The 16,108-nt window shown below is 40.7% G+C and overlaps 1 protein-coding gene across 5 annotated transcripts in view; it reads right to left on the bottom strand.

Moving 5' to 3' along the window:
• Gpat4 (Glycerol-3-phosphate acyltransferase 4) overlaps positions 1-16,108 on the bottom strand; it is a 188,395-nt gene that overhangs the window by 80,117 nt on the left and 92,170 nt on the right. Inside the window, exon 1 of one of the 5 annotated variants that reach the window (XM_070082852.1) lies at positions 2,422-2,445. The exons of the other annotated variants lie outside the window; for them this stretch is intronic. Coding sequence (XP_069938953.1) covers positions 2,422-2,430 — 9 coding nt within the window. The 5' untranslated portion in view covers positions 2,431-2,445. Of the gene's footprint in view, positions 1-2,421; positions 2,446-16,108 lie in introns of those variants that run through there. 5 annotated transcript variants of the gene reach the window in all.

Below are 16,108 nucleotides of genomic sequence, written 5' to 3'. Positions count from 1 at the left end.
CCAAAGCCAGCCAGCCAGCCAGCCAGCCAGCCAGAGCAATCCAATGCCAGAGCCAGCAAGAGCAGCTAGCCAGAGCAAGCCAGAGCCAGCAAGAGCAGCCAGCCAGAGCCAGCCAGCCAACCAAAGCCAGCCTGCCAAATATGTATTTCACGTTCCAGAGTCGTTTTTCTACTTAGGGCATAGGTTAAAGGACATTCTGACAGGATGACACTACCAGTGGTATCAGAAATGAAAGGATGTTGCACAAATGTTGCACATGGGTTATTATTGAGGTTTTTGATATTTCTTCAACCACTTGTGACCACATCCATCTCAAAGCCACTAAACTCTGGGTCAACATCACTTTCCTCTTAAAAGGGGTGTGTTAATACGACATGCCATCAGTGAATCCCTGGTGTTTGCCATGCTATTTCCTCTAACTGGCACTCAATTGAACTGGTACTCCCACAAGGTACTAAGTGGTCCCAGATTTTTTTAATACTGCACACACACTAAGTGTTAAGACCCATTCTATACTAACCAGGCATCTCAGGCCAATTGTGCCAAATTTGAAGACAGGAAAAATAAAACGTAGATCTACATTTGGAGTGCTAGCAGTACAAACGTAGATCTACATTTGGACAGTTTAAAGGTTAAGAGTCATACAATATCTAAAAGAATGGGAGGCAATCAGGTTCGATCCAAGGAAATGAAAGATAGGTTCAATTTCTTGGAACAAGGCACCTTCCTTGAGTGGCATAAGCACCACCACCCAGCTGATCATGATCAGACTGGAAGAACTTGTACAGTCCCTCTTAAAAACAGTTAAGGGTTTGATGATAACTACTCTTATAATATGAAGGGAGATGTATAAAGTCTTGGACTCTTTACCCTTATTGAGTTACCTTAGTGTATCTGTTGCACCCACGCTTTTCACTGGGAGTGCCTGCTACCTTCTGCTATCTCCTGCTTTAATAGGGAGTAACTTTAATGTACAGGTTTGAAATTGGTCCCTCTGATTCACGAAATCGTAACGACACGATTGCAAACAAACCATACCACGGGTGGAGTATGGTGCCTCTGCTAACCTTCCTATGGTGTAGAAATATACCTAGGTGGATGAATCTTATTGAAGCTAGCTGGCCCAGTGGCTAACACGACGGTCTGGAGTTTTCAGAGACACTGACCGTGGGTTCAAACCCCACCTGTGGTATGGTTTATCAGTCCCTCTGATTTTTCTAGGTATACTATAAATAATGCTGCCTCCTCCTTGCTTGCATTTCAAATAATACAGCCTGAGGAACTTAAGGCATTTCCAATATTTTAGGTGTGACCAAATTTATACAAACACCACAAAAGTAACTACAGTACGGTACTGTCCCTCCATAATTCCATACATGCACTTAATCTAAAAAATAACATTGCAAATAAAGTGGTGAAGTACTAGATGACAAGGTTAGTAAATGTGATACAGTAGCAATATTAAAAACAATGTGATAGGCAGGATGCCCTGAATTAAAGACCAGTATGCCTAATGAATCTAACATGCAGTGCTGAAAAGATCATTAGGAAAAGACTCAAATATCTTCACAGAACAGCTGCATGGATTCAGAAATGGAAGGTCATGCTTTACTAACCTCTTACAGACACAAGATTAACAGAGGTCACCGAGAAAAATAAATGGACTGCATATTCTTGAAGTGTAAAAAAAAGCAAGGATACTTGACAAACTGGAGAAGCAAACTGGGGTAAAGAAGGCACTAACAGGGATACAGAAATGCATGAACAGAAAACAGTCACTAAAAGGGCTGAAACATCAGGCTAGGAGAGTAACCATGAGAGTTCCACAAGTATCAGTGCTAGACCCTGTATTGTTTCTGGTATTTATAAATTATTTGGTTACAGAAGTTAACTCCCGTATGCGCTTGTTTGCAGATACCAAAATAATGAAGCAAATAAACTAAGAGGATGAAAGAAGGCTACAAGTAGACCTGGATAGATTGCAAGAATGATTGGATAAATGGCTACTGGAATATGACCAGAGCAAAAACAGTTATGAAGCTGGGAAAATGGGAAATGAGGCCTAAAGCCAAGTACCATATGTGGAATAGCTCACAGAAACAGTTACACACACACACAAAAAAAAAAAATATATATATAATTACCCAAAACCTATTCCATGAAATGCACTTAAACAGAACAACATTCAGCGACATCAACATTTAGGAACCTAGAGCTGGAGAGTTATGTAAATACCAACAAGGTGGAGCAAATTACATTTGCAGTATGAAGTGAATACTTTTATTAACAACATTTAACCTCATAGGGGCTTTATAAAAGCCCCTGCATTGGCAAAATGCTATTAAAAGGTACCTACTGCATCTAGATGCCATTTACTCCAGTGAGGAACCAAGACAATGACTGGTTCAGAGCATACTTTACCTCATCCATGCGACCAATTCTTGAGTATGCAGCGATGATGTGGAACCCTCACCTAGTAAAACAAAGTGAAAATTGAGAGAGTTCAAAGGAGTGCATCAAGACTGCTGTCTGAACTCAGGGAAATAAGCTTTAAAGAAATTGTGTGAGAACTAGACCTTGTCACTGGAGCAGTGAAGAAGAGAGGATATGATTAGAGCATATAAATACAATAGTGCATAGACAGGATAGAGAAGGACAGGCTCTTACCAAAAAATTCAAGAAAAACAAGAGGAAAGGATAGGAAATTACACACCCACATGAGCCAGAGACATATCATGATATTTCGTCAATGGAAGAGCAATAAAGAAATTTAATGAGCTGAGCAATGGCACAGTGGAAGCAGACTCCATACGAAGGTTCAAAAGAAGATGACATAAGTCAGTAGGTGAAAAGCTGAAGAAAGACCAAGAGCTAATTTTTTTTTCCCATTCCCCCCTCCCCTACAAGCTCAAACAGTACATCCAAAATGCACATTACAGTATGCAAAAATTATAATATGAAGTAATAGCATGTGTGTGCATGTAAAAAGCACATAGACAAGATGATAATACAATACTGTAGTCCAACAATGCTACAAATGGCTCCCAGATAAAAGAAATAAAAGAATTACAGAGACCAAAAATACTAAAAATGCCTTAGTTGGCTACTAGGCATAATAATCATATATTATTATTATTTCATGCATAGGCCAGGGAGGTATAACATCTTTTAGGAGTGAAGAAGAGCCGGATGTGAGTGAAGGGGAGGTGCATGAGGCATTAGGTAGAATGAAAGGGGGGTAAAGCTGGAACTGATGGGATCATGATAAATGTTGAAAGCAGGGGGGGATATAGTGATGAAGTGGTTGGTACTTTTGTTCATTAAATGAATGAAAGAGGGGAAGGTACCTAGGGACTGTCAGTTGTATAATTCCTTTATACAAGGGAAAGGGAGACGAGACAGATTGTAAAAATTATAGGGGAATAAATTTGCCAAGTATACCAGGTAAAGTGTATGGTAGAGTTGTTATTGAAAGAATTACAGGTAAGAGAGAGCAGGACTGCAGATGAGCAAGGAAGAGTTAGAGTGGGTAGGGGATGTGTAGATCAAGTGTTTACATTGAAGCATATATATATGAACAGTATTTAGATAAATGTAGGGAAGGTTTCATTGCATTTACGGATTTAGAAAAGGCATACGATAGAGTGGATAGGGGAGCAATTTGGTAGATATTGCAAGTCTATGAAATAGGTATTAAGTTACTAAATGCTGTAAAAGTGAGGCTCAGGTTAGGGTGTGTAGGAGAGAGGGAGATTGCTTTCCAGTAAAAGCAGGTCTTAGACAGGGATGTGTAATGTCACCATGGTTGTTTAACATATTTACAGATGGAGTTGCAAAAGAAGTAAATGCTAGGGTGTTGGGGCGAGTAGTGGGATTAAATTATGGGGAATCAAATACAAAATGGGAGTTTACATGTTACTTTTTGCTGATGACAGTGTGCTTTTGGGAGATTCTAAAAAGAAGTGGCAAAGGTTAGTGGACAAGTCTGGGAGGGTGTATAAAGAAAGTTGAAAGTGAACATAAATAAGAGTAAAGTGAAGAGGGTATCAAATGAGTCAGATAAAGAAAAACTGGGTATCACATTGGAGGGAGGATGAAAAGTGAATGTGTTCAGACATTTGGGAGTAGATTTGTCAGCAGATGGGTTTATCAAAGACAAGGTTAACCATATAACTGATGAAGATAAAAAGGTAAGTGGTGCACTAAGGTGTCTGTAGAGACAAAAAACGTTATCCATGGAGGCAAGAAGGGAATGTACGAGAGAATAGTAGTACCAACATTCTTACATGGGGAGTGAAGCACAGGTTGTAAATGCTGCAGTGAGGAGGCTCAAGGCAGTGGAAATGTGTCTTAGGGCAATGTGTGGTGCAAATATTATGCAGAGAATTCATAGTGTGGAAATAAGGAGGTGTGGATTTACTAAAAGTATTATTCAGAGGGCTGAAGAGGGGTTATTGAGGTGGTTAGGTCATTTAGAGAATGGAACAAAATGAAATGACTTGGAGGGTGTATAAATCTGTAGTGTAGGGGAGGAGGTGGTAGGGGTCATCCTAGGAAAGGATGGAGGGAGGGGGTAAAAGAGGTTTTGTGTGCAAGGTGCTTAGACATACATCAAGCATGTGTGAGCATGTTAGATAGGAGTGAAAGCAAGGTAATATGCATTTTGTGAAGGGATTCAGGGAAACCAGTTAGCCAGACTTGAGTCCTGGAAGTGGGTAGTACAATGCCTGCACTTTAAAGGAGGGGTCTGGGATATTGGCAGTTTGGAGGGACATCTAAACTGTTGTATTTGAGTGCCTCTGCCAAGACAGTGATTGTGTTAATGATGGTGAAAGTGTTTCATTCTTTTTTGGGTCACCCTGCTTTGGTGGGAGACAGATGTGTTAAAAAAAAAAATCAAATTTAAATACACCATTAACCCTTTTGGGGTCAGTCCCGTAAAATTAAGGCTTTGAAGCCAGGTTTGGTCCCACAAAACCATGCCAAAATTCTAGCGGCTTCCAATCTTGCGGGAGAAAGCTGGTAGGCCTACATACGAGAGAATGGGTTTGAATGGTAAGTGTACGCAGTATAAAAAAAAAAAATCCTACAACACGCAGTGCATGAGAAAAAAAAAAGAGACTCGTATAAATCAGCGACTTAGCAATGTACGTATTTTTGAATGCTTTTTATGGTTGTATTCCTGGTTTCTAGATCTCATTTGATAAATGGAAGATATATTACAGAAATAGAGATGAGTTTTCAATGGTTCACAGACTAAAAGTACAGTGGACCCCCAGTATTCTATATTAATCCATTCCTGAGAGCTCATCGAATACCGAAAATATTGAAAAGCGAATCAATTTTCCCCATAAGAAATAATGAAAATCAAATTAATCTGTGCAAGACACCCAAAAGTATGAAAAAAAAAATTTTACCACATGAAATATTAAGTGTAATGCAATAGAATAATTACAATAACAATAACAATAGAATAATTGACACTTACCTTTAATGAAGATCTGGTGATGATTGATGGAATGGGAGGAGGGGAGAGTGTCGAGGTTGTTACTCTTTAGAAGGGGAATCCCCTTCCATTAGGACTTGAGGTAGCAAGTCCTTTTCCGGGGTTACTTCCCTTCTTTTAATGCCACTAGGACCAGCTTGAGAGTCACTGGACTTCTGTCGCACAACATATCTGTCCAGAGAGGCCTGTACCTCTCGTTCCTTTATGACTTTTCTAAAGTGATTCACAATATTGTCAGTGTAATAGTCACCAGCACGGCTTGCAATACCTGTGTTAGGGTGACTGTCATCAAAAAAGGTTTGCACTTTAAGCCACATTGCACACATTTCCTTAATCTTTGAAGTAGGCAACTTCTTCAATTTCTCTATCCCCTCCTCCAAAGAAGTTTCCTCAGGTCTGGCCTCTTGCTGTTGAAGCTGATCTAGCAGCTCATCAGTGGTTAGTTCATCATTGTCCTCCTCCACGAACTCTTCCACATCCTCCCCACTAACCTCCAACCCCAAGGACTTTCCCAATGCCACAATGGATTCCTCAACTGGCATAGGATTCCCAGGGTTAGCCTCAAACCCTTCAAAATCCCTTTTGTCTACACATTCTGGCCACAGTTTTTTCCAAGCAGAGTTCAAGGTCCTCTTAGTTGCTCCCTCCCAAGCCGTACCTATAAGGTTTATACAATTGAGGATATTTTAAAGTGATCCTTCCAAAACTCTTTTAGAGTCAGTTGAGTTTCTGTGGTCACTACAAAGCACTTTTGAAACATAGCTTCTGTGTACAGTTTCTCAAAGTTGGAAATGACCTGCTGGTCCATGGGCTGCAGGAGAGTAGTGGTATTAGGAGGCAAAAACTTGACCTTAATGAAGCTCATGTCCCCAGAAAGTTGCTCTGCCAAGTCTGTAGGAAGACCAGGGGCATTGTCTAATACCAGGAAGCACCTAAGGTCTAATTTCTTTTCAATTAGGTAATTTTTCGCAGTGGGGGCAAATGCATGGTGTAACCAGTCATAGAAAAAGTCCCTAGTGACCCATGCCTTTTTGTTTGCCCTTCACAGCACACATAAATTAGCCTTGAGGACATTGTTTTTCCTGGACACTCTGGGAGTTTCAGAGTGATACACCAATAAAGGCTTCACTTTGCAATCACCACTAGCATTGGCACACATCAACAGAGTAAGCCTGTCTTTCAATGGCTTATGTCCTGGGAATGCCTTTTCCTCCTGAGTAATGTAGGTCCTGCTTGGCATTTTCTTCCAAAACAGGCCTGTTTCATCGCAATTAAACACTTGTTCAGGTTTAAATTCTTCACTGTCTATGTAATCCTTGAATTCCTTCACATATTTTTCAGCTGCTTTTTGGTCCGAACTGGCAGCCTCACCGTGCCTAATCACACTATGTATACCACTACGATTCTTAAATCTTTCAAACCTTTGCTGGCCTTAAATTCACTCACATCAGCACTAGTTGCAGGCAATTTCTTAACGAAATCGTCATGCCTAGCCTTTTCACAAATGATCACTTGAGAGATGCTATCTCCTGCTGTTTTTTATTTATCCACACCAATAACAGTCTCTCAACATTTTCTAGCACTTGCAGTCGCTGTTTCATAATCACAGTTGCACCTTTTGCAAGAACAGCTTCCTTGATTACCGTTTTCCTGGTCACTATAGTAGAGATAGTTGATTGGGGTTTACTATACAACCTGGCCAGCTCCGGCACACGCACTCCACTTTCGTACTCTGCAATTATCTCTTTCTTCATTTCAATAGTCATTAGCACTTTTTTCTCGAAGGGTTGGCACTAGAAGCTTTCTTGGGGCCCATAGTGACTTATTTTGCAGAAACAAGCACCAAAAACAGTGATAATATGGAATGTACTGAATGTATCCTTAGATGCGCGCACACTGCCTGGCTTGTAAACAGTGGCACACACGGGGCAGTTCAGGCCACACATGGACACGTCTCGTACGAATCGCATCGAATACCGAGTTTTCGATCGGATACCGAGGTGAAATTTTTGCGTTAAAATGCATCGAATACCGGATTTACCGAATACCGATGCCATCGAATACCGGGGGTCCACTGTAGCTGGAAACTGAGCTCAAAATAGCAGACATGTTCCATTTTTGACAATGTTCAAGAGTAAACAAAACACGTCACGTTTCCAATACACATCAACTGGCCAGTCTAATATACACTCACGAATGCACTGAATTCATTTATACAATTATTACCATTATACAGTAGTCTGAATAACAGTAAATCTTTATTTTTTTTTTTTTTGTGAATAAAAATTCAAAACGAAAAGGAAGCATAATGTAAGAGGAGTCTGGAGACATGACTCATGAACAGAGAAAATGTTATTTTAGTGCCAGGAATGTCTACATAATTTATTCTGGACCCTATTCTGAAATTAGCCTTTCTTGAATTTTGTGTGAAATTGGCCAAATTAGTAATATCTGATCACTTTATTGTGTAGTTAAAATAGGTAAATGGGCAGTTTCTTGTACTCAGTCGAAAGAATAAAAGGAGGTCTAGCTAAACAGCTATGAGTTGGTTAACTGGAACAATGTAACTGACCTAAACTACGGCTCAAAGTGGACAAAATCGCCGATGCATAAATATCACCGAGACTGCTAAATTTGCAAGAGCACAATTCTGTAAGTTTATCAAATTTCGTGCTTTTGATTTTATTACCTTCAAAAATAGATTCTCTATCATTTCATAACTTTTCTTTTAATTCAACTCAGGACATTAACAGAGGGAAGCATCATACAGCATTCGCACAAAAGAACTAAACACAGACACGTGAGCATAAACTGAGAAAAAGAGTAATGAAATAATGATAGAAAAATTTTATTCACAAAAATGTTAGAATGGGATCAAGCAGATGTTTAATAACTGGAAACTAACGAATTATGGCATGTTTAAAAACTGAAGACAAGACACAATGAGAAAAACTCTGTTCCTGATCACTAGGAAGATACTGATTTTCACACCAATCATTGACACTTTGATGCCCTTTACACTTTACACCCACCCCAAAATTTATGTATCATGACAAAAAAAACAAGCAGTATGGAATAATATTTGTATTATAATTAGGGGGAGGTACCCCTTAAGTGAAGAGGAAAGGGAATGAGTTGCCAGGCAGGATAGCTCTCCAAACCCTCCCACCAAAATAAGAAGAGGTAACATTTTCCTTGCACAAGGACACTTGTCCAAGCCAGTGCCAGAAAGCTCATTCAGCTAATAATTTTTTTTTTAACAAACTGGCTGTCTCCCACCAAGGCAGGGCAACCCATAAAAGAAGAAATGCTTTTGTAAAGTTTTCTTCTTTATACCTTCAGTAATTTATACAGAAGGGGATACTACCTCCTTGCTCCTGGCATTTTATTGCCTCCTACGACATGCATGGCTTATGGAGGAAGGATTCTTCTCCACTTCCCTATAGAAAAGACTAATAAATATGTTTACTAATTATAAAGGCCTAATACCTAGCTAATACTAGTAGGTCCTAGGTCATTAATTAATGACAATAAATCGTCCACTATTATCATCAACGGCATTCACAACCCAAGCTTCACACCCATATGTGTTGGTACTACTATACTTTCATACATTCCCTTCTTTGCCTCCATAGATAACATTTTTAGTCTCCACATATACCTCAATGCACCAATCACTTTCTTCCCCTCATCAATTCTATGATTAACCTCATCCTTCATAACTCCATCTGCCAACACATCAACTCCCAAGTATCTGAAAACATTCACTTCTTCCATACTCCTCCTCCCCAATTTGATATCCAATTTCTCTTTATCTAAATCATTTGATACCCTCATCACCTTACTCTTTTCTATGTTCACTTTCAACTTTCTACCTTTACACACACTCCCAAACTCATCCACTAACCTTTGCAATTTTTCTTTAGACTCTCCCATAAGCACAGTATCATCAGCAAAAAGCAACTGTGTAAATTCCCATTTTGTATTTAATTCCCCATAATTTAATCCTACCCCTCTCCTGAACACCCTAGCATTTACTTCTTTTACAACCCCATCTATAAATATATTAAACAACCATGGTGACATTACACAACCCTGTCTAAGACCTACTTTTACTGGGAAGTAGTCTCCCTCTCATCTACACACCCTAACCTAAGCCTCACTATCCTCATAAAATTTCTTTACAGCATTTAGTAACTTACCACCTATTTCATATACACCTTCCATCTGACTCACGACCTGCTCGACTTATGACCACTCGACTTACGACCGAGATTTTTATGCCAAATTTCTGGGAAATAAACAACTGTGTGTTGTACACAGTGTTTATCCTAAACCTTACAGTATAAAATACAGTACTAACAACATAAAAAGTGAAGTAAAACATGAAATACCAAAATAAAACAATAAAATAGTCATTACAAAAATGTTTTGTTGATATTCAGTAGTAAAGTTCAACTTACGACCATCTCGACTTACGACCAGTTTCTCGGAACCTAACTCAGTCGTAAGTCGGATGGTAGGTGTACTTGCAACATCTGCCACAGTGCTCCCCTATCCACTATCATATGCCTTTTCTAAATCCATAAATGCAATAAAAACTTCCCTACCTTTATCTAAATACTGTTCACATGCATGCTTCAATGTAAACACTTGATCTACACATCCCCTACCCACTCTGAAACCTCCGTACTTATCCGCAATCCTACATTCTGTCGTACCTCTAATTCTTTCAATTATAACCCTACCGTACACTTTTCCTGGTATACTCAGTAAACTTATTCTTCTATAATTTTTACAATCTCTTTTGTCCCTCTTCCCTTTATATAAAGGGACTATACATGTTCTCTGCCAATCCCTAGGTACCTTCCCCTCTTTCATACATTTATTAAACAAAACTACCAACCACTCCAACACTATATCCCCCCCTGCTTTTAACATTTCTGTTATGATCCCATCAGTTTCAGCTGCTTTACCCCCTTTCATTCTATGTAATGCCTCATGCACCTCTCCCACACTCGCATCCTGTTCTTCTTCACTCCTAAAAGATGGTATACCTCCCTGTCCAGTACATGAAATTACCACTTCCCTTTCTTCGCCGACATTTAAAAGTTCCTCAAAATATTCTCGCCATCTACCCAAAACCTCCATCTCCCCATCTACTAACTCCCCTACTCTGTTTTTAACTGACAAATCCATTCATTCTCTAGGCTTTCTTAACTTGTTTAACTCGCTCCAAAATTTTTTATTATTTTCACTAAAATTTCTTGACAGTGCCTCTCCCACTATCATCTGCTCTCCTTTTGCACTCTCTCACCACTCTCTTCACCTTTCTTTTACTCTCCATATACTCTGTTCTTCTTATAACACTTCTGCTTTGTAAAAGCCTCTCAAACTAACTTTTTCTCTTTTATCACACCCTTTACTTCATCATTCCACCAATCACTCCTCTTTCATCCTGCAACCACCCTCCTATAACCACAAACTTCTGTCCCACATTCTAATACGTACTGCATTTTTAAAACTATTCCAACCCTCTTCAACCTCCCCACTACTCATACTTGCACCAGCCCACCTTTCTGCCAATAGTTGCTTATATCTCACCCGAACTTCCTCCTCCCTTAACCCTTTGAGGGTTTCGGACGTACTAGTACGGCTTACGCGCAGGGGTTTTTGACATACTAGTACGCATAAATTCTAGCGCCGTTAAATCTCGTGGGAAAAGGCTGGTAGGCCTAGATGTGAGAGAATGGGTCTGTGTGGTCTGTGTGGTCGGTGTGCGCGGTAGAAAAAAAATCTGGGACCCAGTGGTGCATTGTGGGAACGCCATCTTAGTAAACAATGTCCACCATGCCTCGCGATAAGAAGCTCCCCACTCCTCGGCGAATTGGGACACTTTTGTTCCCCAGTGACAGTTCTAATACAGATGGAAGTGCCAGTGAAGATGAGTTTCAAGGTTTTGGCGAGGTTTTGACCAAAACTAATGATCATAATATCGGTAATAGTGAGGAAAACCCAGACGCCCCTCAGCCTTCCACCTCTGGTGCTGGGCCATCTTGTTCACGTTCAGTTGTACCAGAATCCAAGAGGAAACTTCTATTTTCCCAAATCCCAGACTCAGATGAGAGCATGTGTGATGATAGTGATAGTGAATATGAACTACAAGCTCTTCAAACTAGTTCCAGTAGTGATAGTGAAGTGCAATATTCCCCAGTGAAGCGTCAGTATATACGACGATATATGAGCTCTGGTAGTGTGCCATATGCTATTCCAAGGGGAAGGAGTGCATCTCGGAGTACATCCCGTGGCTGTATAACAGGAACAGACAGTGAAAATGATGATGATACTGCTGCAATTGGGATGGAAAATGTGCGTGGTGGTAGTGGTGCTGGCGGTGAGGCACCAGCAGTGGGCCATGCTGCCACCCATGCTGCCACCCACACTGCTGCCTCAGCTGATCTACAACAAAGGCCACCATCCCCCACCCACCCACCACACCAGCCTCCACAACCACAACCTACACAACCACAACCACCTGCCATTGTCCAGTACCCACCAGCAGACAGCACCTGGGATTGGCAGGAAGCTGTCAATTTTGTTCCAAATGCCCACCAGTTTGATGACAGCCAAAGTGGAATACGGCCATCTTGTACACTTGGGAACAATGCCACTGAACTGGAATGTTTCGAGTTATTCTTTGACGAACCCCTGATGGAAAGTATTGTCATGGAAAGCAACACATACTACGAGTACATCATGGCAAACACATTACTTTCACCAAAATCACGTCTACACTAGTGGAAGGAGGCAACTGTGGCTGAGATGTATCTTTTCTTTGCCACAATAATGCTTATGCCACATGTGTATAAGCACAAAGTGAAATCATACTGGTCAACAGACTGCCTGATTGCAACCCCAGGTTTCAGTGATATAATGCCAGTGAATCGATTTGTGCTAATGTTACGTATACTTCACTTCTCAGACAAAACCAGGCCTGACAGAACTGACAGGTTATATAAGATTAGGAACGTGTTTGTGTATCTGAAAGAGAAATTCAGTACGCATTTTTATCCCTACAGGAAGCTTGTAATTGACGAGTCTTTGATTCTGTTCAAAGGAAGACTCTCTTTCAAGCAGTACATACCAAGCAAGAGGAAACGCTTTGGTATAAAGTTGTTTGTGCTTTGTGATTGTTACAGTGGTCTGGTATTGGATATTATTGTGTACACTGGAAGTTATACATTGCAAAATACAGTGGACCCCCGCATAACGATGGCATCACATAGCGATTAATCCGCATACCGCTTACTTTAATCGCAAAAATTTTGCCGCGCATACCGATTAAAAACCCGCTCACCGATTTTCGTCCGAGACGCGTCCAATGTGCGCCCTCAGCCAGCCTCACATGTGCCGCCCGTGCCATTGTTTACCAGCCAGCCTCCACGGTAACATCCAAGCATACACTCGGAATATTTCGTATTATTACAGTGTTTTCGGTGCTGTTTCTGGAAAATAAGTGACCATGGGCCCCAAGAAAGCTTCTAGTGCCAACCGTACACCAATAAGGGTGAGAATTCCCATTGAAATGAAGAAAGAGATCATTGATAAGTATGAAAGTGGAGTGCGTATCGCCGACCTAGTCAAGTTGTACAAGAAACCCCAATCAACCATCGCTACTATTGTGGGCACCAGAAAGACAATCAAGGAAGCTGTTCTTGCCAAAGGTTTAACTGTGTTTTCGAAACAAAGATCGCAAGTGATGGAAGATGTTGAGAGACTCTTATTGGTGTGGATAAATGAAAAACAGCTAGCAGGAGATAGCGTCTCTCAAGCGATCATATGTGAAAAGGCTAGGAAGTTGCATGAGGATTTAATTAAAAAAATGCCTGCAACTAGTGATGATGTGAGTGAATTTAAGGCCAGCAAAGGTTGGTTTGAGAGATTTAAGAAGCGTAGTGGCATCCATAGTGTGATAAGGCATGGTGAGGCTGCCAGTTCGGACCACAAAGCGGCTGAAAAATATGTGCAGGAATTCAAGGAGTACATAGACAGTGAAGGACTGAAACCTGAACAAGTGTTTAATTGTGATGAAACAGGCCTGTTCTGGAAGAAAATGCCAAGCAGGACCTACATTACTCAGGAGGAAAAGGCACTCCCAGGACATAAGCCTATGAAAGACAGGCTTACTTTGTTGATGTGTTCCAATGCTACTGGTGATTGCAAAGTTAAGCCTTTATTAGTGTATCACTCTGAAACTCCCAGAGCGTTCAGGCAAAAGAATGTCCTCAAGGATAATTTGTGTGTGCTGTGGAGGGCAAACAGTAAGGCATGGGTCACTAGGGACTTTTTCTATAACTGGTTACACCATGCATTTGCCCCCAATGTGAAAGATTACCTAACTGAAAAGAAATTAGACCTTAAGTGCCTCCTGGTGTTAGACAATGCCCCTGGTCATCCTACAGACGTGGCAGAGCGACTTTATGGGGACATGAGCTTCATTAAGGTGAAGTTTTTGCCTCCTAATACCACTCCTCTCCTGCAGCCCATGGACCAGCAGGTTATTGCAAACTTCAAAAAACTGTACACAAAAGCTCTGTTTGAAAGGTGCTTTGTAGTGACCTCAGAAACTCAACTGACTAAGAGAGTTTTGGAGAGAGCACTTTAATATCCTCAATTGTGTAAACCTTATAGGTAAGGCTTGGGAGGGAGTGACTAAGAAGACCTTGAACTCTGCTTGGAAGAAACTGTGGCCAGAATGTGTAGACAAAAGGGATTTTGAAGGGTTTGAGGCTAACCCTGAGAATCCTGTGCCAGTTGAGGAATCCATTGTGGCATTGGGAAAGTCCTTGGGGTTGGAGGTTAGTGGGGAGGATGTGGAAGAGTTGGTGGAGGAGGACAATGAAGAACTAACCACTGATGAGCTGATAGATCAACTTCAAGAGCAAGAGGCCAGACCTGGGGAAACTGGTTCAGAGGAGGGGAGAGAGAAATTGAAGAAGTTGCCTACTACAAAGATAAAGGAAATCTGTGCAAAGTGGCTTGAAGTGCAAACCTTCATGGATGAAAATCACCCTCACACAGCTATTGCAAGCCGTGCTGGTGATTATTACACTGACAATGTTGTGAAACACTTTAGGCAAGTCATAAAGGAACGAGAGGTACAGGCCACTATGGACAGATATCTTGTGCGAAAGAAGTCCAGTGACTCTGAAGCTGGCCCTAGTGGCATTAAAAGAAGAAGGGAAGTAACCCCAGAAAAGGACTTGCTACCTCAAGTCCTAATGGAAGGGGATTCCCCTTCTAAACACTAACACTCTCTCTCCCCTCCTCCCATCCCATCAATCATCACCAGATCTTCAATAAAAGTAAGTGTCATGTAATTGTGCATGCCTTTTTCAGTTTGTGTGTATTAAAATTAACATTTCATGTGGTAAAAAAAAAATTTTTTCATACTTTTGGGTGTCTTGCACGGATTAATTTTATTTCCATTATTTCTTATGGGGAAAATTCATTCACATAACGATTATTTCGCATAACAATTACCCCTCTTGCACGGATTAAAATCGTTAACCGGGGGTCCACTGTACCAGGAAGTTATTGGGCATCTCAGGTGATGTGGTTAGAATAATGATAGAACCATACCTTGGTAAGGGGCATATATTATATACAGATAACTGGTATACAAGCTCCTCACTCAGTGATTTTTTGCGAGTGAACATGACAGATGTGTGTGGCACAGTGCGTGCAAATCGGAAACATATGCCCAGGTTTGACGCTGGCACTCGCAGAGGTGAGGTGCAGGCGTTTGCTGCCAATGACATGGCATTTCGGTGGCATGACAAACGAGATGTCACACTGTTGTCATCAGTTCACCCTAATGAAATGGCAGACACTGGCAGGCAGCATAGAGAGAGCAATGAACCCATTCTAAAACCTGCAGCTGTGATTGATTACACCTTCAACATGCGTTCAGTGGACAAATGTGACATGCAGATTGGGTTTGCTGATTGTGTTTACTGATTGTTTCCATGCTCAATGCTTATAATATGTATAAGATGAGGACCAGAAACAAACCACAGTACGGCGAATTCTGTTTGTCTGTCATCAGACAAATAGTATTCAAGTACCAAGGAACAGCACCTGCAATTGACCGCCCACCAAATAATCAACAACTACCTTCTCGTCTGAAGCATGATGATCACTTCCTGGTAAAACTGCCTGCTACTGCTTTCAAGAAAAAGGTTCAGAAGAGGTGTTACATCTGTGCACATACAAAAAAACTCCCACAACAACTCAGAGACACTCGTTTTATGTGTGAGGAGTGTAAAACACCACTGTGCATGACACCATGTTTCAAAGAGTTCCACAGGCTGCAGAACTTCTAGAAACATTCCCTGTGACTGTATATGTGTATAAAAAACATAGAAAAACAGTAAAAAACAACATTTCATATCGTTTGTTAGTGTAAATATTTTCTATAAACAAAATAATGACAACAGTGTTTATGCCCTTATTGTGTAGTATTGAAAAAGAAATAACTTACAAAATACTGATCATGTTGGCCTCAGAGGCCATAAAAGTTACTCAGAAAAAGAAAAATTG

The sequence above is a fragment of the Cherax quadricarinatus genome, chromosome 8 (assembly GCF_038502225.1).
Source record: "Cherax quadricarinatus isolate ZL_2023a chromosome 8, ASM3850222v1, whole genome shotgun sequence".
In the NCBI taxonomy this organism is placed as follows: domain Eukaryota; kingdom Metazoa; phylum Arthropoda; class Malacostraca; order Decapoda; family Parastacidae; genus Cherax; species Cherax quadricarinatus.
This window is presented reverse-complemented; position numbering and strand designations above follow the sequence as displayed.